The sequence below is a fragment of the Seriola aureovittata genome, chromosome 10, assembly GCF_021018895.1.
Source record: "Seriola aureovittata isolate HTS-2021-v1 ecotype China chromosome 10, ASM2101889v1, whole genome shotgun sequence".
NCBI lineage: Eukaryota > Metazoa > Chordata > Actinopteri > Carangiformes > Carangidae > Seriola > Seriola aureovittata.
In genome coordinates this window covers 14,619,395-14,643,065 of record NC_079373.1, presented here as the reverse complement: position 1 = coordinate 14,643,065, position 23,671 = coordinate 14,619,395, and the positions used below count along the sequence as shown (strand labels likewise).

The window sequence follows — 23,671 nt, the reverse complement described above, 5'->3', positions numbered from 1 at the left end:
CCTCACCTTTTGTGTTGTTCACACATATTGACCACATGATAAATTTGAAGCAAATATGTAACATACGGTAACTAAACATAACCTCCTCTCTGCAACACAAAGGGCAAAACTTGACATTGTCCTTTCACACACTTATGAAAAGGGTATTGTAGCTGTTTTTTCATGTACAGTGTCTCCACTAAGGTATCCCATTGACTTACAATGACAAAGCACCAGGGATATTTTTCTGTCCGAGCCAGGATATACTTAGCCCTTCCCCCTTGACTGGAATGAATTCCGCCCCAATAATAAACTATAAACGCCGTCACACACCATAGCTGTCCTTGGACTGACATCAGAGTGTGTCAGTAATGGATGGAGGTTGAATGATGGGAGTCAGCAGCCTCCAAGGAATTTATGAGTGCTGGTGAGCATCTGTGCAAATACAGTATGTACCTGTGTCTGAATGCCAGTGTACAGTCAGACTGTTATTCTTACTGTGCAGAGTATTTTCATCAACACTGTAAAATGTTCCTTGTGCACCACAGCTGTACCATCTCTCCTCAGACTTGTGTTACTTGTGTTGTTAGCTAAAAAAACCTCTTATCAGAAACCCCTCCCTATCTGAGATCTGAAGCCATCATCTAGATTCACTACTTTAGAAGAGCTGCATCTTTTAGTTGCAAATTTGTACAGATTTAGGTAAATATTTAGTGATGCATTACATTTGCTCTCCCTGCCATACAAGTTGGACAGACAATTGGGCAGAGAGCATCAACTACTGTAGGGAGGGTAATCACCTCATGAACTCATTATATGGGTGTCTATTTTTCTGCTATTGGCTGTGTGTGTGATGTTCTGACACTGCTAAATGGGTTGTGGTTCTTGTGTATGCTGTGGGTGTGTTAATGACTCATAGGATCGGGAAGCAACAAATGCTAAACCACAGCACAGCACAACACCACAACATCTACATGGACCTTTAGCTAATACCCCAACTGAGGAGAGAACACTTCAGCCTTTGTATCCATAGTTTTGTGCCTGGTTGTCGGCACAGTGTCTGCACCATCAGCTGTGAAAAAATAGAGGCTTTGCACAGGAGCCTACTGTGTTTCTGTCCTCTTATGAAAAATATTGCAGCGCGTTTCTATATGACTCTGCTCTCAGGTGACAAACTCATCATCAATGTGGAACTTTCACCAACTACAGAACTAGTTTTTGATTTAATCCAAATAGCTTTAAAAAGGCTCCATGCATCCATCCCATACACACCAAAATGATCAATCAATGTAAGTCAGAGCATGCAAACTACTGAAATGTAAGATTTAAACTCAACAATGGTGATATACACATACAAAGCTTGTTCCACAAATTGTGAAAAACTTTTATTTGTCCATAATTTTTGACATGAAATGACATGAAATGAATAGCCAGAATAGTTCAGTTCTGTAATTTCAGATGGATTTTTTTCCCACTTACTGAATAGCATGGTAGCTATTAAAAATCCTATGCAGCAAAATAAAAATAAATGGAACATAAAAGTATTTTGGAGAAACATATTCCTCAGACTTTTCAAGGCAGTGTAAAATGGAAAAAAAATCTGTCCCTGAGAGAAGAGACTCCTGTACCATACACCAAGGCAAAGGTTAACTCCTAGCATTAAGAGAGATGAGGTATATCTAAAAACAACCAAATATAAGAGAGAAATTAAGAGTAACAGAAAAAACCTTGACTGCTTTGGTAGAAAGAAAAAAAAAACATTACACACTCTTGGCAATAAAACCATCAGAAATGTCTGGACCAGAAATGTGTTGTGTTTTCATAGCCCTAAATGACAAATGAAATGGTTCAACATGGATCAGTTTCAAATCACTGAGAAAAGCGTTTGTTAAACTGGAATGTGAACAAATCTGAAAATGCTGCCATTAGTTTTGTCTTAAATAACAACATGAAATTACATAAACACAAGATAATTTTTCACCCACCACAATTCCTGTGTTTTACTGTTACAGTGTTGACAGTGAAAACAATATTTCACTGTGAAGCTTCAAGAGACCGAGCCAAAAAATGTAGATTCATAAATTCATCTGAACAATTATTCTTTTGAATAACAGCAATTAAATTCAAGAATATGAGCTGGTTACACAAACATATCTAAACCCAAGTCATGTTTTAAAATGTACTTATCCTTCCCTTAAATATTTAATTATTTTACCAGTTTTAAGTTTTTCCTGACTTGTCTGTAAAATTCACTGAGGGCTCAGTACCTGAATAGCAGTCTCAGCAGAAGGCACATTTAATATAGACATGAACAAATAAAGGAGGCCACTAGTGAAGACAAACAAACAAAAAATCCTACCAACATTGACATAATAAATATAAAGTGTTGATAATTTACAACATGACAAATTAGGCTGTGTTTACCCTATCCATAATCTGGAGACAAATACATGTATTTCATTTTGTTACACACACACATTTTTTTTTTTTTTCTCCAATTAAGACTCATGTGCAAGAATTGTGATCTTTGTGTTACAGGACACTTGTGTTAATGCATCCTTGGAGTGTGCACTGCCATTTAATTTACGTTTTGTCTTTGGATCAAATCAGGTCTTGGCAGCTGGTAGTGCAGATTATCATGGTCTCAGTCGGCAACATGGTGCACAGCAGTATCTTCATATATAATATCAGACGGTCAGTGGCACTCATCAGCCAGTACCATCTCAGTAGTCAACAGTACATCCAGTGAAATAAAAAAGAGTGTAGCATCAGTAGTATCTCCTTAGCGATGACCTTGACTGCTGCCACTTGTAAAGTTGCTGCTGGTATTAAAGTTATGTAGCGTGAGTCATGCTTCGGCCTTAAAGTGCTCTGGTTGCTGTGGTTGTAACCGTGGCGATGTCACTGTGCAGCGGCGGATGGCAAGGTCACCTGTGGCTGTGTGACATCCGCCGGTTCCACATGCCACGTTTAGAATGATAGTGGTGGAAGAAGTTCCTCAAGTAGATCCTCTCTACTTCCAGTCCTGCCTGGAGGACCCTGGAGCAGAAAACAGAGGAGTTTGTTATATTGATCTTAACTGGTTAGATGTTTTCCTTTTGTTCTGTTCAAAATTAAAATGAGTTTAAACCTGCAGTAACTGATTGTTTTCGGCCACTTGGGGGCAGCGGAAACAAGTTGTGTCATTTCATCACCTTTTGTGTTAATATGGCAAACTTGTTAGCAAACAGTTGCTTATTTACACATCCAGCAGTTATGGCGCAACACTAATTTTCTGTTTCTGTCCACCTGATGAATGTAAGTCCAATATTCACTCTGTTTTTGGTCTAATACCAACTGCTAATGGAAAAATCAAATGCTCCACTGTGTTCAGCTACAGGTAGCCACTAACTGTGTCTGTCTGTCTTTTGGTGCTAGACAGGTAGTGTACAGTGGATTTTATGAGGGTTTTTTTTCTGAAAACAGCTGCCTGCTCCTTCCAAAATGAACACTATGAGAGCGGAGAAAGTGAACCAAATGGTAAAGTTATGAGCTGGAGAGATGAACAATGAGATGAAACTCGCTATGAAAAAAGTTTTCAGATGCAGTTGATAATTATCAGTGAGTTCATCACTATGAGTGACCCCTTTTATTGATGAGATCAAACGTTATTTAAGATAGACAGTCAGCTTTCAGTAAAAGACGGTAAAAGAAAAGGTGGGTTAATAATGGCACCATTTGTCCCTAAGGCACCCACTTTGTTACACATGCATCAAAGTGTTGCTAGCTTGCAAGCTTATCATTCAAAATGTATCTATTACAGAAATTTATATCAGCCTCTTTTACTGTATTTTTCCTTATCACCAAGAAGGTTATAATATTCAGTTTCAACTGGTCATAATGGAGGCTGCAGTGCAAGACTGTTGCATTAGACTGCAACAGTTTTAGCAAGTTGCACCAGATAAACTGGCAACCAAGCGTGAGAAAGGGACTACAAATGTAAGAGGTGTTGCTACAGAGGTTTTCCCAACAATGTTAAGGTTGAATTCCCCTAATAAGATTAAAAGAAAGACTGGTGGCCTCTGTAGCGACGGCCAATAGAGGAAATACAACCGCAAAGCTAAAAGGCATCAAACATAAAAACTGTATCCTTTAAATGATATTTAGTGAGGAACACACCTGTCGAGGAGCTCCCAGTCTTCTCCTCCCCAACGATCTGTGAAGTCTCTGGTGTTCATTCCTCCCACCGCATCCAGATCTGACTTATAGATTCCCAGTAGGCCAAAACCATTCACCTCCCAGTAACCTGCAACACACACACACTCACAAATTTGAATGACTTTAATTTGTTTACACTCACTTAAAGCTGTTTGCATATTTTCACTAGTTCTGTCCCACATCTCTTAATCTTGTGTGTACGTGCCTCACAGATTTACTGGGCCTCACATCAATGTGAGAAAACATTTTTATTCATTTACACCTGCCGCATGTTACAACCTGTCATGAGTGGATGCCATGGTTCACTAAGACAGGTGTAGCTACTAGAGACTGTTTGTCTGAGTGTGTGTGTGTGGCTGAAGGCAAGAAGACATGGAACATGTCTTATGCAACATGTCAGAGCAAGAACAGCAGATGAAGACACGAGCTTAGAGGTTGTTGTACAGTTTCCCTTTCACCTCTGGAGTCACACATATGCTCAAGTAAGACTGAATCCCTGAACTGACAAAAAAAAACCCCAAAAAAACAGTGGAAGAGTAGACTTCCTAAACGGGTCAGTAGTAAGATGAAGACAAAATGGAGGGGAGTACTGATGTTTTTTTCTCGTTTATCTACATGGAATGACTCCGCTCGATCTAATCTATCGATCTAAATCTCAGTCTTCTCTCCTGTCTCTCTCCTGTCTCCTGACTGACAATCTCCTGATCTTTTCAAAATAAGCATCAAAGTAAAACTAAAGATGGATGTGTTTGTGTTTACCTCTGGCCTCTGATGGTGTAGCGCCGCAGTTCAGTCTCATGACTATGGGAGCAAAGACCATATACCCCTCCACACAGTGTTTTCTGATGGTATCGATAATAAAGGGCGGGAAGTGGATGTGGAGGTCACACAGAAAGACGATGCTGTGGTTATCCTGAAGGAGAATGAGAGAATGGAAGGATTAAAAAAAGATGTATTATTACTGTCTGTTCATGTTAGTTTCATTTTAGTTATTTATTGCTGAGTGATTTTGCCACACTTACATTTATAAGGTTGATCCCTGCTTGCAGACCAGCAGAGCGCTCAAAGTTTCCACTCAGCTTCACATATTGGTACCTGGCACATTCCACAGGCACAATTATAGTGCATAAATATAACGTATAGTCAGCCACAAGATTGTATTCAGTGTAAAAGTGAAGCAGACACACACAAACACATACCTGGGGAGTGAGGATTTCTGTAGAGCCATCCTCACGTCCATGTCAGTGCTGTTGTAGTCAGCGATGATGAGGTTGAAGTTGGTGTCTCCAGTTTCTCTGAACAGTTTCTCCATGTCAGCAATCAGCTGCTGCACCCATCGAGCCTGGTTTTTCACTAAGAGAGACAAAGAAACAAGAAAACTATCAACAATCCCCGGGGGCATAAAAATCACAGTAGTCAGCTCACTTTAGTGTTTACTTGTGAGCACACATGCATCAGTGCTGACGATCACACATGGTTTTACAAATACATCAACACTTCACAATGTCATCATAACGTAGTACAACATGATGATTTGACATTAAGTAGTATTACTAAGAACTACATATGATGTAATGTCAAATGTAGAAATGCATTGCTGTACTAAATCTTTTTTTTTTTTTTAGGAGCATCAAATGTGTGTGTGTGCAGAAACCGTTCTTGATACAATTTTTTTTTTTTAAAAACAACCACCCAGAAAAGTATTATTAACAGTATTCTTTAGAGAAAGTGAACAATTTGAAATTTTATCTAGAACCAGGTTTTTATATCAACTAGACTAATTTTTGACATTAACAGGCTTAATTAACAGGCTTTCAATAATTAATTACTGAGATTAATGAAGACCTGTGTTGTGTGCTCTGTGCACAATTATTTAAGTGTGTATCAGATTAAAATTACAACAGTCCCGGCCCGGGATGCAGCAGGCCCTTTGACTTTTCAGATCTCTTTCCAGAAAGACACTTTGTTATTCCTGTGCACTGGCTGCCATCCATCACTTCCATCAAGTGCTTTTGTAAAGGCTGACTGAGATGTTTATACAGTTTTAAATATGAGGCTTATGACTAAATAACAGTACACATTGCACATAATAGAGGCCTTTCTGTCTTTGAGTAATGAAATACTGACAACAATTATGTGGTCAGGACATGCCTATTCATGTCAATATTGTACTTTATACAGTGGTCAGTGGTGACCTATTTAGTTTTAAGTTGTTTAAAAATGTTTCCCACATGGTTATTATCTAAATTGCATTCATCACTTATGCCAAAATATCATGTGTCTGTACTTTAACACCTGAGTACCTTGATGATGAATGTTTCTGCAAACAGCCGAAGCCAACACAGAAGTCAACAGACAAAAAGAAGCGCATCAAATGACAGCACAACGAAAAAAGAAAGTGAGCATGGTTAAAGGTGGATGTAGAGTACCTGGCACTACGAAGTGGACGGTGGCAACAGGATTCCAGCGGAGGCCCACCGGGTTACACAGCACCGGCTCAGATTTCGGCTGTTTGAAACTGAAGTCCCTGCTGCGTTGCCTGCTGTGGCGAATCAAAGTGTAGATGTACTGTGACAGACGCAGCAGCTGGCCATTCACATCTTTCAGCTGCAGCTCCAGAAGGTAGCGGCTGCCCTGGACCCCATCCACGCGCTTCACCACGTTAACCACACGCTCCAATGTGAACCGCCTGCAGGGGCAGAGAGCACCAAAAACAAACTGTGACATGTCTGCAAAACAATTATGAAAACTATGCACACAACTCTACTTGCTATTTAATTATATAGTTGAAGCGCATTTACTTCCAAGATGCAAACTGCTAATTCAAAAGAAATTTTAAACAATTTTTTGAAAGAGAAATTCTTAACCTAGTCTTCAATGCGCAGAACTCATATACCAGCATTAAGTTTACGTTTAGATCAGTGGTTCCCAACCTAGGGGTCGAGGCCCCACCAAGGGGTTCCAAGACATTTCAAGGGTGTCACAAGAGAATACAGGAATTAAGGAAGAACATACTTCAACACAAAATTATATTTAATTTTTTTTAGAGCTTTCACTGATTTACATTTTTGTCTTTGTCTATGTGAAATACTGAATAGTTTCATCACTGCAGGTTTCTGAAATGATTCAAATTCAACAAACAAACTGAGAAGAGAAAATAACAAACTTTGGTTGAAATGGCCACAACTCGCAGACATATATGCAAGGGAGCAACTAACAATTATTTCAAATATGATAATGAATCTACCAATTACTTTCTCAATTGATCAATTATTTATTTGTTTTATAAAATATCAGTAAATTGTATAAAATGTCTGTTTATTATAAAATGTTTGTTATTAAATATCCCATTTTCTCCAACCAACCAAAAACCAAAAATATCCGGTTTATTATCATAAAAGTGTAAGAAAATCAGAGAATATTCACTTTTGTGCAGCTGGAACTCGTAGAAGTACAAGTCTTTGCTTGAAAATGACTTGAATAATTATTCGATTACCAAACAGTTGCTCATTAACTTGCTATCAATCAACTGATCTTATTAATTGACTAATCATTGCAGCTCTGCATATATTTCAGTTGTCGGAGGAGTTGCAGGTAGATATAGCTCAACTCTAAGGGCTCACCAGCCAAAAGAAAAAAGTTCAGAGTTAGGTGCCGCTTGGTATCCACCTCTTACTACGGACAAAAACTCCCCTAAACATATAAGGGACTCAGGTGATGCACTGGCACAGCTATAAATCCACTTACCCGTGGTGCTTCTCATTGAGTTGCTCCATGAAAGCCTTGACAATGGGAAGAACATCACTGGAGTCGAGCAGCAGGTTGCCAGAGACGTTGCAGTGCAGGTCGATAGAATCTGAACGCCGTGCCTGAAGGTCCAGGTGGTTCACCTGGAAGGTCTGGCTCCAGTTAACCTCAGTGTCAAATACTGGCACAGGGGTAAGGGCCTCATCGTCTGCAACTTCAAAGTCTCCTGGTCCCCATAGGTAGTCTTTCCCACCCTCCCTGGTGTCTCTCCTGTTCTCAGCTATCTTGCGAACCTTGTCCTCCTTTCCCACTTGGTCCTCCTCTCCTTTCGTATCCGACCACTTTTTGTCCATCTTGTCTCTGCGATCAGCGATCATCTTAGCTCTGTGGATGCTACGTTCTAAATCCTGCTGCAGAGGCATATTCATTGCTATCTCCTTATCCCTGTAGCGTTTTCTGGTTTCTATGTCGCTTCGCGTTAACCTCAGTACAGAGCTGTGGATGTCTCTTTTGGGAGTGGTAAAATGTTTGTTAGTGCTTGGCTGAGACTTTGCTTCTCTGGTTACAATCCTCTGCTGCTCGGCCACTGTAGGCTTTTCAGCCAAAGGAGCATTCCTCTCTAAGGGTTGATGCTTAGAGTGGTTGATTCTCTGGATTTGGGTTTGATTCATTTTATGAGACCTCTGGATCTGATGCTGTTTATAGTTGAGCTGCTCTACTGGGAGTGCTGGTTGTTCCTTTGCTTTAAGCACCTCTTTGCCCTCTGGTATCAGTGGATTTGTCTGTCTTGGCGTCACAGTTTTCTTTACTGATTTTACCTTTTGTCTCTTTATCGGTCTTTTTCGTTTTGGTTTTATCTGTTCTACTTTTTTAACTGAGCCCCCAAGTTTTAACTCCGTCTGGTTTGTTTGCAGGTGACGTCTCGAGAGTTGTGTTAGCTCTGATAGCAGCTCATCTGGTTTCTCTGGCTGTGAGACATTGCTTTGGCTTTGCCTCCTCTGCAACTCATCTATGTGCAGTCTGGTTTCAGAAGAGTTCAGCGTGTTGTTAGTTCCTTGTATGGGTAAGGACAAGAGTTTGCGTCTGCGTTTCTGAACATAATCATCATAATCATCTCCATAGTCTGGAAAAAGTGCGTTGTCTATCTGATCTGACCTGACCTCCATATCACTCTGAAAGGCTTCATTGTTAAACTCATCCTCTTCATATAGGACTGATTTCCTCCCCTGGAACCCAAAATCTAAGACACACCAGAAGCACAGAGAGAAAAGTAAGAGTTTAATGGATGGACAATGCAAGTAACCTATTTATTCATTTTTTCACAAAAGATAAGAAAATACATCTACCTATGTTTCCTTTTTCCCGCATATCAGGATGGTCTAGTCTCATGTATCTAGAGAAATCAAGCCTGGACATAAGGAGACAAAAAAAAAAAATTAAACATAATATGAGAAGAGTCTAATTTGCTTTGTGTTTTGAGATTTGATACCAAAAGAAAAATAAACACTTTTTTCCTCTGCTGTGTAAAGGATTCTCAGTAGATTGAAGGTGCGGCCACCTCTATTGGTGATACTTCACTCCTACTGTAGTATTTTGTATAGAATATAACATAATCTCTTTCTAAATATGGATATATAATTTATCTTATTTGTCAAGTTTATGTCCAGAGATCTCACATCTTCATGTAGTAGGGGCTCTTGGGGTAGAAGCAGCTGTTCTCCGACTCCATGTTAGTGAGTCTGGTGTAGTCATTGGGGTAGATGTAGGACATGTGGACCTGGGTGGATGAAATGAAATGACATGCTGTTAAAGCTATGAGAGCTTACTGTTTGCTCCCACAAAGTGATGAATCGTGAGGTCTTGTTTAGTAAGGTTTATCCAGCCACATCCACAGGGACCAAACAGGTGTGTGCAGAGTTGCAATGAGAACAAAACACACCGTCTTTTTTATATATTGCAGATCTCAGAAATGATGTAGAGTAAGGTTCATATTTAAATCATAACTAAAATATGCACTCATTTAAAGAAATAGTTCAATATTTTGGGAAACATGAGAAGATCAGTACAAATTCTATCTTGTCTGTTCAATACAAAAAAAAAAAACAACTACATGTTATGGGGGGTTATGTGCAGGACCACGTCCTGGAGTCTTGTCATCACCAAAAGGTTGCCAGGCAACCAGCGGAGACGGAGAAGTAATGAGACTCTAGTAACAGAGGAGAAAGAAACTGAGAGAAATCAGACACTGTGCCACTAAATGTTTTTTTTCTAATGGGTGCAGCATGCCTTGATTCTCTTTAATTTGGTCCTCGGGAGGCATTAAGTATGCTGTCATAATTTAGATATGTGGAATAGACAACAATGAACAGTAACAAATTTAAAAAACCAATTCAGATTGGGCCACGGAAGATGGAAAAAGCTTGTGTATCACTGGGGAAAAATAAACAAGAAACATTATTTCCTCAGTGCTACTCCATTATCTTTTGCAAGACCATGGTTCTCTATTTCCAACGCTGTTTTCAGTATTATATTTTTTGTGTGAATTATGAGCTCTGAATGAAGCTCAACCAGCAGAAATTTAAGTTTAGTAGACAAATGACATAAATACATACAAACTGCAGTCCTTGGTAGCGGAGCAGAGGAAAGTCTTTGATAGTATAGCTGGGTTTGTACGAGCAGTCTGGCAAAATACCTTGTAGGAACTTGCTGTTTATCAAAGGCACTGCAAACAAACACAACACAGAGGCAAGATCACTTTGTGCATTTAGCAGGAGGAAATAACTTGCACAATACTTGCATCCGGCACAGTAGGAAATGGAGGTGTGATTTATCTGTCATGTGGCAGAGAAACAAAGCAAGAGAGTGAGACGTCTCTCACCTTTGTAGAGAGAGTCTCGTGGGTCTTCCCTCATAATGTCTTCTGCAGAATCGTGCTGTTTTGTGGGGATGTGTTGGTGGCTTGCAGCCGTCTGTGGTATATGTGCAACGTCACTCATTAACAAGGCAGACTCATCTGTGGGTTGAAGACACAGGCAAACAGGATAAGAAAAGTACTCTGTTTTTACTGTGAAACAAAACCAGACTTGATGTGCACTTTGAGCATCCTTGCAGAACACGAAAAGGCAACAATCTTGGATTATGACACACAGTGTGATGGAGATTTAAGCTCTCTAAGCTCCAAACTAATAAAGATTCACTGAGTAATGTCTTTTCAGGCAGCAGAAATGATGTGTGGGCTTCTGTGTACTTACTAACATAGAGGGAAATGTGCTTGGATTCAATAACCATGAACCTGAAGCCTTGGTCCAGGAGCTGCCACTGTGTGAAAACAAGCACAAAGAACTGCATGTCTCTTCCACTTTATTGCTCTAATTGCACATAAAAATTAGCACAGACTTGACATGAGAGTTGGAACCAATGAAATAAGATGAGAAAACAGAGAGAGGTGATTTTCTCAGTGTCTGTGCTGAGTCCAGCTACTTACTGCCACCTCCACATGGTCAGTCCCTTTGTTGTCCTGCTTATGGATAACTTCAAAAAAGTACCTCCTCTCAGCAGACAGCCTGTCGGACAGCAAAAGGTCATATTCAGAGCAGTAATATAGACATACCAGACCTAAAAGGTTTCACACAGTCAGATAACTTCAACTACAGGACCTGTGTTGATCCTGGCTGGTTTTGCTACTGTACATAAAAGTAAGTAAATTTGAATAATTCATTTAGATTTGGAAAAGTGTGAATTTGAAAAGGTATTAAATAGATTTAGACTGTTTGTTTGAAAATGGGTTCCCCAGCCTCAGCTTTTGACCAGTTGATGGAGTAAACAGACACCTGATTGTAAATGTTGATTAGATTATGGGCTGAAGGAAGTAAGAATGACGGGTTTGTAATGTACAACAATATGTCATCAGCATATGAACTCATTTTATGTGGTGGGACTTTTACTGGATGCCCGGGATGTGGTCACATTGTCTAACAGAAGCTGCCTGAGGTTCAATGAAAAGTGAAAACAGTAGTGGGGATGATGGGCATCTTTGTCGAGTGCCTCTTTCTAATGGAAATGGTTTTCATATGACTCCATTGGTTATAACAGAAGCAGTGGTTGAATTGTAAAGTGTTTTAATCCAGTTGATGAAACATGGCTGAAATCCAAAGTGAATTAGGGACATGAAGAGAAAGAACCTGTCTACCTTGTCGAACACCTATGATGAATGGTGGTTTGTTTGGGTATGTGTTGTTCTTGTCTGAGGAGTTTCTCCCCTTAATGAAGCCGTTTTAATCATTGTCCATTAATGATTAAATTACAGATTCCAGTCTGACTGATAAAGCTTTGCTTATAATTTTTTTGTCAGTATTAACTAATGATATGAGGTGAGCAGTTGGTGGGTTTAGTTTTGGGTAAAGTGTAACATAGTCAGCGTTCATATGATGGGGTATGGCTTTATTTTGGTGAATTTCAGATATCACTTTAAAGAATAGAGGTGAAAGAAGAGGCCAAAATTGTTTATGAAATTCTGCCGAGTAACCGTCTGGTCAAGGTGATTTATTGTGGTTTCATCTAGGGAGAGAGGTTCTAGGTTTTCTGATTGGGTTTGGCCTAAATTATAACTTCTAGATATAATGTTCTCCCTCCTATAGGTTTGTCCTCCTTGAGTATCTTCAAATCTTTTCAGTACAAATACTTCTACTAGGCACATATGTACAGGAAATTGGTGTTGATCTTAATTGCTGATGTTTTTGTTTTCTGTTTAGTGTAGATCGTGAAGCTCACAGAACTGCCTGCCCGCTTTCAGTAAACCACATGTCAGTCAAATTTTTTCCACCACGTATGCTGCAACAGTAATGTTGATGTGTTACTGAGTCAATGTTTCTCAGTTGGATTCCCAGAAGCCCATATATGTGTTACTAGATTAGATATGCTTATGTTTAGGCATCCGTGTCAGTGTGGTTAAAAGGGCACCCCTGCAATTAAGTGTTTCCATTGTAAGAGACAGATAAATAGATAAAGAATTGTCAATGTTGGTGAGGCAGAGGTTGAGATATCTTTTCTTTTAATCCCCTGTATAGCACAAGCTCTTCAAAATTATGGATCCTACAATTCCCATTATGCAGCTCCAGATTTTATTTTTGTTTACTCATTATACAAATGTTTTCACAGGCTGAGCAGTACTCCCATGTGATGAGTAAACTGATCCTTTTGTGTAAAATCAGTGGAGTATCCCTGAAGGTTGGGAGTATTATATGATAACTGCAGACAGTTAAAGGTCTTACACACACACACACACGCATGCACACACACACACACACACACACACACACACACACACACACACACACACACACACACACACACACACACACACACACACACACACACACACACACACACACACACACACACACCACTGTGAATTCAATCACATTTATCTTCGCTGCTGATTTGACAATAAACAACTCACCTAACTGGTCTGGAGGTCTGACTGGCATATTTCACAAACTCACCAGGCGCAGTCCACTCTGTGCCGGTCTATAAAAAGAAAACCACACATGCAAACAAATATTACATTGGCACAAATGAGATGACAAATTACCCTCTGCTTCTTAGGAAGAAGAGAGGCACGCTTACCTTTCCAACCCACGCCAGTAACTGTAAGTTGAGGGGAGATTCATCTGTGCTGAGCCACAGTTCAGAGTTGTCATTAGAGCTCAAAGCAAACACAAACTCTCCTGAGAGACAGGGACAAAAGAGGACACAAAGAGATAAGGAGAGACACGCAAGTGCGGTAACAGACAGAAACTAGATATAAAACTAGATGTTGTACCGTCAGTATATGGATGCAGATAGCCAAATATCCTGAGCCCATAGTTGGTCCAGCCGGGAGAGACGGCCAGCTTCTGCACTGTAGTCCTGGTCTGAAAGAGCGAGGAAAGAATCGGCCATGATGCTTACTCAATGTGAAACTACATTGTGAGTCCAGGGACATGAGGATTTAGCATGTGGATGTAGAATGCACAGCTGAGTGAAAACAACTGTATGTGTGTGTACGTGTGCTTGCCTATTCTGTGTGTGTGTGTGTGTGTGTGTGTGTATGTGTGTGTGTGTGTGTGTGTGTGTTTACAGGGATCTCTTCTTTGCCAAATTAAACACCCAGCTGCATTTCAGTTGGATGAACAATTGCATTGTTATCTTTCAAAGACCATACATAAGAGGGTTATGCTCTGCTGTAAAACCAGATAAGAAAAAGTTTCCGCCTCAATTCAGATATCCATCACTTAAACCAAAAAGAAAAATACATATTCATCTTCCTTTCTCAGAAAGTGCAGAAGGTCTCACTGGTTTCTGAGTATGTTCCCACATTTCTAAATATTTAAAAGTAATATCTAAAACGTTGCTAAAAGCTGTGACACACAAAGACATACTGTGAAGCATTAGGGTTGGAGACTTGGGGATCTAAGAAGACTAAAAACATGTACAGCCAAACTAGCAGCTGTGTGAGGCTGTATTAAGACACATGGGTGCTTGGAGCAAAATTCTAATGTCACATCATCATAGTAAAACGCTCACCATTGCAGTGTTCCCAAATAATACTACACAGTGATTCTAAGCTGAGTTTTTAGTATACAGCCTGTTCACACTGAAGTGACAAAATGAAGTATAATCAGAGCAGACGGCATGAATAGTAAAGGCGATCTTTTTGCCGTTCATGTACACTGTACAAAGGAGGTACAGGACTGCTCAGAATCAAAACAGCTTCAAAAAATCTTGGAAAGCATAAAAAAAGTATTAAATCTTAGTAAAAACACTTTTATGTCTTCAAACTGTCAAAACAGTGAACTATGATGTAGTGCATACTGTACTGAATTAGTATGTAGTATGAGCTGGGACCCAGCTCATGGCAATGCTAACCCACCGATTTTAGCATGTATTAAATTTACCATTTTAACCATCTTAGTTTAGCGTGTTAGCATGCTAACATTTGTTAATTTGCACTAAACACAAAGCAGAGCTGAGGCTGATGGGAATGTCATTAGTTTTGCAGGTATTTATAGGTCATAATAGTTTTGGACTAATCAAAACTTTGACCTGATGATGTTGTAAAATTAAAGGATCATCAAAGTTATTACAGATCATCCTGAGAGAGACATAAAGCTCTAAACTGAATATCATCGCAATCCATCCAATAGTTGTTAAAACGTTTCACTCAAAACCATAAATGAGAACCTCATAGTGGCGTTAGAGGAAAGGTTAGAGAATCACTGAAGTCAGTAGGATTCATCCTCTGTGGACCATGAATGTATGTATAAAATTTCATGGAAGTCTGATAGTTGCTGAGATAGTTCATATTAATTGATTATTTAAACACACTTAATGAAAGCTGAGTGATCTGCTACGATAAGGATCTGACTCACATGAGGATACAGCGGGTAGTGCAGGTTCTTGCGGAGCTCAGCTGTAGAACTGCCACACCAGTCCTCAAAGACATGCAGATTGGCCTGTCCCTTGTACTGTAGGAAGAGAGAAGAGAGATGATGCTGCGAAGGCACTGGTGTTTGTGCTGCAGTATTTCAGCCGTACAACAATTAACCATCTGGACTCAGTACTTTGCAATCTAAAACCGACAAATACACATTTCCTTAAATACCACTTGACAATACAATGACAAGAGCACTGGTTTCAACTGTCAACCAGTTCCTACGATCCTGCCCACTTCTTACTCACCCAAATTACAAATCCCCCCCCCCCCCCCCCCGATGTTTTCTAGCCATGTAGATTGTGTGGTTTTATTCGCTCAGGTTGTGAGATATCCATCTCGAAGATTTATTCTGCCTTCACCACAGTATAATGGAGATGAATGAAAATGTGTCTGTGGAGCTCATTACATCAAAGTAAGGCTTATCTTTACAGAAACCCATTACTACTACAGATAATCCAGAGTTGTCATAAATCTCATTCAGATGTCTTAAGTCAAAACTAAAACTATTTTCATGGCTAGATATATATCTAGAGTGTAGTGAGTAAATGTTTTCTGTGTCATTTGAATAAGCTCATCCTTTGAGTAACATATGCACAGAGAGGTGGATCACAGGAACTGGATGACAATGGAAACCACTGTCAAATTTCTCTTCCTCAGTTATAGTCACTTCCTTGAAAGCCAATAGGAAACATTGAAACACACATTTGCAAGTGATGAAGCAGTCAAGTTTCAGCAGAAGCCCAGATGCCCTGTAAACATACACCTCTGTGACATCTGCTAAAGAGGCCATGTTATCTGATATCTGTGTGTGTGTTTGTGTTTGTGTGTGTGTGTGTGTGTGTGTGTGTGTGTGTGTGTGCTGACTTCAGCACAGCAGCAGACTACTGCAGGTCAGAGCCAAGCCTTAGTATTTCATTAGTCCAGTAGTTCATCAGATTTCATTGGTGCTCAAGCTAAAGACTGTGCTGTCATCAGCACAGTCGGTTAAATGTTAGCATAACCTTGGCTCAGAGGGTGTAAACTGACTCACAGTGCTTCACAGGTTCTGTGTAGCTTGTAATCTCTCCATCAATCATCAACACACCTCTTTCCTTTTGTTTTCCATGTCCATGATCAAAGGCTATTTGAATCTGAGGAGCTCATTTGCTGTCAAGCTCCAGTTTATTTCATTTCAACCACTTTGTCTCTCTGTCCTTCCCCTAAGGATTGAGATGTAAATGTAGAGCACTACATCTGTGAGAGTTGTGAGATTTAATGGGAGTTGCATACTCTTAACATGTTCTGGAGTCACATCACATTCACATTTTCTGTTTTTGATGGAACATAAACCGTTAAGGTTTAGCCTGAATTTACTGCAGCATTTGCAGATGTTAAAAACCCTGTAACCTCCTCTGACTTAATGGAAAACATGTTATGTTAAGGGGTGGCCAATATGTCTAAGATGTTCTATAACAGTATCAGTAATTTTACCATGTAAAGTTTAAGTTAAACATTTAGAGCTGCAACATTTAGTCAATCAACAGAAACTGAAACATCACCTCAGTCAAACTTCTCAGTTGTGAAGAATTTCAGCTTTTCTGTGACATATGTAAAAAAAATCAAATATCTTTGGATTTCATCTTGATGTATGAGCAAAACATGACAATTGAAGGTGTCACCCTGGACTTCAGGAAACTGAAACTGAGTATTTCTTATTACTTTGACTTCTTTTAATCTTGCAGATTAAAGCGATAATGAAAACAATCATTCCTTGCAGTACTAAAATCATGACTATCACTTTTCTGGAAACTCAATTGAAATAGACTTATAGTTGAAATCAATTAAAATAACTGTATTAGTTAAAATTAATTCAATTAATCAAATACCTAGAAAAATTAAGGTACAACTCATTAACTGCTTTTAAAATTCGACAACCTAAACTAGAGATTTTAGCCCTGGTGGCTCAACTGGTAGAGAGCGTACCACTTAGGCTCAGTCTTTACCGCAGTGGCCATGGGTCCGAGTCTGACCCATTGCCCTTTGCTGCGTGTCATGCCCTCGCTCTCTCACTGCCCCTATCTGAATAAAGGCAAAAAATAAATTTTGTGACAGTTTGTGACTCATCATGTTTGACAATTAATTTTAGAGTGTGAACACCATCCAACAAAAGACCAAGAGCGCACCCACACAAACATGATCTCTGGGAAGATTATGGTGTTAATGTGAAGTTTGATTACACTGGTTTGTAAAGCCAGAAAAAGCAACAAGTGAAATATGAGGTGCAAGCAACTGGTCAAAGTACAGACCTGCTTAATATAGTGGAAATATGATAACCCTAATACAGAGCCGTGGAAGCTGGTGAAGCCGACTCTGCTGCAGGAACCATACTGTACACAGAGGAAAACACACCGAGGTGGGAGGGACAGGGCAGGCCCAGGCAGGTTATTGAGGGTTCAAAAGAGGTGAGTATTTAAGAGCAGGACACACACATACACACACACACACACACACCTCTGGTTTCCAGGTTTGTGGAGTATAGCTGGTGATCCATGCAGCTGAATCCTTCATGTGGTCTGGTTGATGGTCCCTTCTGACCTGGGAAAACAAACATATTAAAGTCACAGACTAGGTCTCCTCCACCCTTCTTTGCAAAAACAGACGCCCTTGCATCACCATAATTTCTATTACCACTCCTTTTTCCATGCACCATCCTTACCCAGTTGTCAAACATGGCGGCCCTCCAGCTGCTGCTGTCAGCGTAAGGATTCATACCTAAGGAAGTGGGTGAAAATAATTAGAGCAGCACGTAGGGGTGACAGGCAAATATACAACGACTGTGCACAGATGGGCAATACTGTGACACTGTCTCTTGTACTGTTTGAAAGTGATTTGTGAGTTCCCCAGGGGGGTGGAACAGATTGTGTTTCTTCTAGTGGCTTTATACTGACTTTGCATTCAAACAAAATGTATTCTAATCCAAAATTAGCATGTGGCATGATCTACTTCTTGTTGGATGGTGGCACAGGAAAATCAGTGAACTCACAGAGGGTGTGTGGAGAGGAGGAAGCACTCATGAACATGAATGAATGACAAACTCTACAAGCAGTTAAGCTGAATCTCAAACACTGCCTCTAAAAACTTGGCACTGACACCGTTCTGCTGTAACCACAGAAAACCACAGCAAATTACTTTTAACTATGTAGACAACCATCAAATTCAGTGACATAACTAACTTGACTGATGCTTGGGTGGGTCACTTGGATGGGTCACATACTATAGATGTTACTAGATTCCCAGTCTTTGTTGCGCAAGATGCATTTCCATTCATTTCTCATGTGCTTATGTTGCATGAACAATGAAGCCCAGTGTCCCAATCAGAGTCCCACCCATTCCCTGTTCCAATTCAATGCTGATGGCTGCTGAATGTAACTTATCTTAATCACAGCCTTCAATGAGCCACAGAAGCACTCCTGTGGTGGCAAAAATCTCTGGCACCACTCTGGCAGAGCAGATGCAGAAATCTTACTCCTTTGAACCTCTTTTGTCATCTTTCGAATTAGAGGGTAGAATGTATTTTAAAAAGGAGGACCTCTGTGTTTTTTTTTACGAGCTTGTGGTGTCAGTGAATGAACTGGGGTTACAGTGCTTGTGGATACCAAGTCTGTCATCATCACCGGGTGGAGAGCTCCAAACACACACACACACCCTTTGAGCCATGGTGTTGCCAAAATTGAGCCACACAGTAGTAATTCTAGAGTGGGGGTTAAGAAAAGCAAGAGCAGGGTATTTTTATCCGCCTCCGCCCTCATCTAGTCTTCTTACAAACGCTGCTTCTGTTGCCTTTCCTTCACAATATTTCCCAAAGTACTGATGATTTATTAGTTAATTAGTTTGTTTTGGGTTTTTTTTGTTCATGCTAAAATGCTTTGCCTTGTGAAATTCAGTGACTCAGAGCTGAAATGTTCCAGTGGATAAAACAGTTGATAAAAAGAGAATAAGGACTTTACAGGCTTTCAGTTTTCATACACGGCACAAAAATCTATTCAAATAACAAAGACACTGGCAGGTTTGGCACAGTTACTCTCCTGAAGCAACCAAAAAATAAATAAATGCTGCTAGAGAGACAATGTGTTCGAGTTCTGAGGATTTTAGACAAACACTGTTGCTTTTATGTTTCAAGGGACAGGCTGTGTAAAAAACCTATAGTATATATAGTCAACGTTAGTCATGGTGAACTAGCACTCGGCAGACTGAAAGGACGAGAGGTTTCCCGCTGGAAGCAAGAGGAAGCAGAAGGAGACAGACATTTTAAGAGACAGTCTGGTGAAAAGTTGTTGTCATTAACTCAACCATGACTTTTCCACCAAAAGATCATGTTAACATGTGGGTGAAGTGCCCAGTACAGAGAAGATCGCGGCATAAAAAAAAAAAAAAGAAGAAAAAAAGCCCACCCACACAAGCAGCCATTTCTCCACCGGGACATTTATTAACTGCCTTACTTCATACGCTATCTTTGTTCTTAAGTGCCCGTGTGACCTACATGTGGGAAAAACAAGCCATCCCTCAAAGACCATATCAGCAGGGCCAAGCCCTTGAGTGCTCCTGTGGCAACCTGTGTTGCCAGTCTTAATCTCTCAGTCTCTTTTCTACTGTTGATAGGTGATGACCGTGTTACTGCCCTGCTGCACAGGAGGAAATGAGAACAAGTGGTTTTCAATTAAGACTGCAAACTCTATTTCCGAATGTTATGCCCTCTGAGGGATCAGAATGTTGGTTTAGAGGAATTGCTTCATTAACTTATTGATTTTAACATTTGTTGACCAGGTGTAAATAGTTGAAACCTAATGCAGAGCCAGTATGTAAGCAAGGCTCATGTGTAAAGATTTGACTACAGTTTGTTACCCAGCCATCTGTTTCTTCTTTGTTATGTGATGTTTTAGGTTGATAAAGTGCTGCTATATTCACAAAAAAAATCCATTAAGAATTAGATTGAGAATTAATTTGAGCACAGCATTTCTTTTGGATTTCATCACTGTATTTTAAAAAACTCACAAACCTTTACATATTTTAGACAGAATAAAAATATGGATAGATGCTACAAATGGACAGAGGCTATAAAGGCAGAAGTATGTTCCAGTGGTCTATGTAATGTGCATGACTATAAAAATAAACCTTGAACCGTATAAACAAACTGATGTCACATAACAAGGAAATATCTGTATAAATGTTATGTAAGTTGTTTGTTTGCATCAGGAGCAGCATGAGCACAATATTGTGCACACCTTCCTTGTATTGACTCCAATCTACATTTCAACTGTCAAAGCTTTGAAAAAATGTCTAAATTACTTGCTTTTTAAAAAAAGAATCATCATCTTTTGTGTTACCTGGACTAAACTCATTTATGTGTCTGATATTTCTATGTATCCCATGTCTCCAATAAAACTGGAATTTCAATCAAAGAAGTTTAAAGCTGGTGCAAAAAGTTATGCATAAGACACGTTATAGTTATCAAATCATATCACTTTAAAAAGGCTTGTTTCTGCTTTTTGACTAGGAATAGAAATTGTGACATCAAACCTGCTTTCACACAAACGTTACCGCTTCTGATGTACTTTTCGACACGTTCAGACACCTTTTGTCACTGCAGCCACCTCAGACAATAGTGACAAGATATTCTTATGTGTCCACCCCTTCCTGTCAGTCTCCTGTTACACATTTCAATCTTCACATTGCTCTTTCAGCTCTGTCTGTGAAGGCTACGTGGAGCCTCTCCCCCGAGAGAAGTCCCACTGTGACGAGGGGGCTACAGCCCAGGAATGTTTACATATAGGCTAGGCGAGCCCTGTAATGTAGGTCTGAGGCATGTGTTTACACGTCAGGCTTTGTTCAAAGTGTGTGTCATGTGTTGTTATTCCTCTCCTGTGAGCAGACACCAGCTTGACTATTTTCACTGTTTTACATCTCCATCCATGCCGCTGTGGTGACACCCTGATGTTATACTTGGGTGTGAGTGCAATGCAACAGATGGCAAGCTGAGGTGTAAATAAGGTGAAAGAGCAGGATGTTTGGGTTCCCTTTAAGATAAGACTTCCTTCTGAGTGTAAACCTGCGATCTAACCTTGTGACCTCCCCATCCCCCCTTTCACTCACCCCCCCCCTTCTCTCTGTGAACCACACAGACCACTCAATCTCTTCAAATGGATGTGTTGTTTCACCTGCTGCTGACTCATGTTTCCTGTTCAAATGCATCCAGTATCATTGATGAAAAGCAAAAGTAGGCATTAATGCTCACATCAGACACTTACAGAGAACGCCTGTGGTGCTTCATAATGCATTTACAGTTATCTAAACATATTCTACTGAATGAACAGAAAAACAGAAAACCCCTGTTAATTGTAATCTAATCCAATTCAGTCCTTCAATAAATACACCTCTTTTTTGTAATTTCAAATAGGTAGTTTGGTGTCCACATTGTAAAATATTGCCTTTGGCTTCACCACAAGGCTTTAAAAATTATTGTTGACACTGTATCAGAGAGATGATGATTGAGCTCTGTGGTGATCTATGAAGCTGCACTTTGTTGTGTGGCAAAGAATTGCATTTTATGTCAAGATAAAAAAAAAAAAAAAAGGTTCTTTGGATTTATAAATGACGTGGACAAAATTAAAAACAATTTACCACCACTAAAACAGTTGGCTACAGCTTCAAAAACGAGCAGTGGAGATGAGTGAATACACAGTTAAGCAAGTGTTCACAAAGTAAGGAAGTTATGTTATTGTCACATCGTTTCTGCTTTTCTGGTCTCACGGCAAATGGTTTATTGACACATTACAGCCTTTTTTCTTTTCTTTTTTACCTACATACTCTTTCATGATAGCCTAGGCCTTCTGCAGGTTTATTTCTTGCTTTTTTATATGCTCACTTTCCAGTGTTAGGGTGTTGTATCCGCTACATGATTTATAGCCTATTAGTGCGCAGTCAAAACAATGCATCACTTTAATAAGTTTACAGAACAAACACTTGTTGAGTAAGATCTGTTGTGACTGTGTCACGGGCTGGCGACCACAAACTTACTTGCATCACTACTCCATGCTTTTGCAGCTACCATCTCATGGTAGACGGCCACTGCTCCGACCAGCAGAATTGCCCCGAACAGCAGATATTTGCCATTGCGCCGCAGTTTCTTCAAAGGGAAAAATTCCAAGATCATCTTGGCTCTAGGGCGAAACCTCGTCCCGGTTTGTTCATCGGTGGGGTCACCCGCTTTGTCATCAGGAGGGGACCGACCCTACCGTGAGCCAGTCCGCCTGCCACCCACCGCTGCTCCCGGTGGGTGCGCTCTACCGGCGCCCTGGATATCCCCAGTGCGCACGGCCCCTGGTGGCTCCTCTCATCCCGCGAAAAATCCCACCATGACCTGGGAAAGCCGGTAATCTTCTCTAGGCACTCTCTATCATCTAAAAGTTTCAAGAGGTTTCCTCTTGCCCCTTATCGCAGGGTGAGCCCTGACCTCTCTGTGCTCCGGGTGCTCCCACACTACGCGTACAAGAAGCAGTACAAACAACTGAGTGAAGAGTGAAATGTCACACCACCAGTCTCACTCTTCAGTCCACACAACTTCATGAAGACAGACACAAGATGCCACAGAGAGAGCGGGGCAGAGCCAGTTCTGTCTTCAAAGTAAAAGCATGATTCTGTCACAGGGGTGAAAAATAAATCATTGATGTGTGCACGCTCGTGCACCCGTGATTACCTTTCTTCATTGTACTGTATATTACCGATAAAATGTCTAATTTTATACATATATTTTTATTTTGGAATACTGTTGAACACATTTCAACATGTTTCTCACAGTGTTTTGAAATCCAACACCGGAAACGCTCTTTTGTTTGTAGTTGCCTTGACACCACCCGCTCTGAGATTGAAGGGAGGAGTGAACAAGGGCAGCACTCACCACCCTCTCTTACCTTGAGATTTACCGTGAACAGGTGGTAACTAAATATACCAATACTTCCTTTAGTCATTTTTCCTTTCCGCATATACATGCAGCTTTAAATTAAATTATTCTAATTTAAGCCTCAGTTTTCCGTTAACTGTTAGCACTTTGTCCACTGGTCTGCTGCACTACCACCTAAGTTTATCAGGTGAAACACTTCATGCTTCACCTCTCTACATTTGAAATAACAAAACACCTATACCACAGAATCTGTACAGATTATGAATGCAGGTGTTGCTGTTTTGGACATTAAACATACGTACATATGATACATGTTTTCAGGGGCTATAGTTTGAGCA

General features: G+C 40.1%; 1 protein-coding gene across 2 annotated transcripts; it reads right to left on the bottom strand.

Moving 5' to 3' along the window:
- Positions 1-1,351: 1,351 nt before the first annotated feature.
- On the bottom strand, positions 1,352-22,961 carry b4galnt3b (beta-1,4-N-acetyl-galactosaminyl transferase 3b). Of its 2 annotated transcripts, none has more exons than XM_056387891.1 (20): positions 22,451-22,961; positions 18,093-18,148; positions 17,888-17,971; positions 15,333-15,428; positions 13,745-13,835; positions 13,549-13,649; positions 13,382-13,449; positions 11,408-11,486; positions 11,175-11,241; positions 10,802-10,936; positions 10,536-10,645; positions 9,600-9,700; positions 9,270-9,331; positions 7,924-9,163; positions 6,606-6,865; positions 5,376-5,529; positions 5,199-5,271; positions 4,936-5,089; positions 4,138-4,264; positions 1,352-3,018 (listed from the first exon to the last, which is right to left on the bottom strand). In XM_056387891.1, the coding sequence occupies exons 1-20, from the start codon at positions 22,584-22,586 to the stop codon at positions 2,907-2,909; spliced, it is 3,306 nt and encodes a 1,101-aa protein (XP_056243866.1). In that variant the 5' UTR covers positions 22,587-22,961; the 3' UTR covers positions 1,352-2,906. The 2 variants fall into 2 exon arrangements, with proteins under 2 accessions (XP_056243866.1, XP_056243867.1); XM_056387892.1 differs by having other exon boundaries at positions 17,888-17,966; positions 22,451-22,512.
- Between the last annotated feature and the right edge of the window lie 710 nt (positions 22,962-23,671).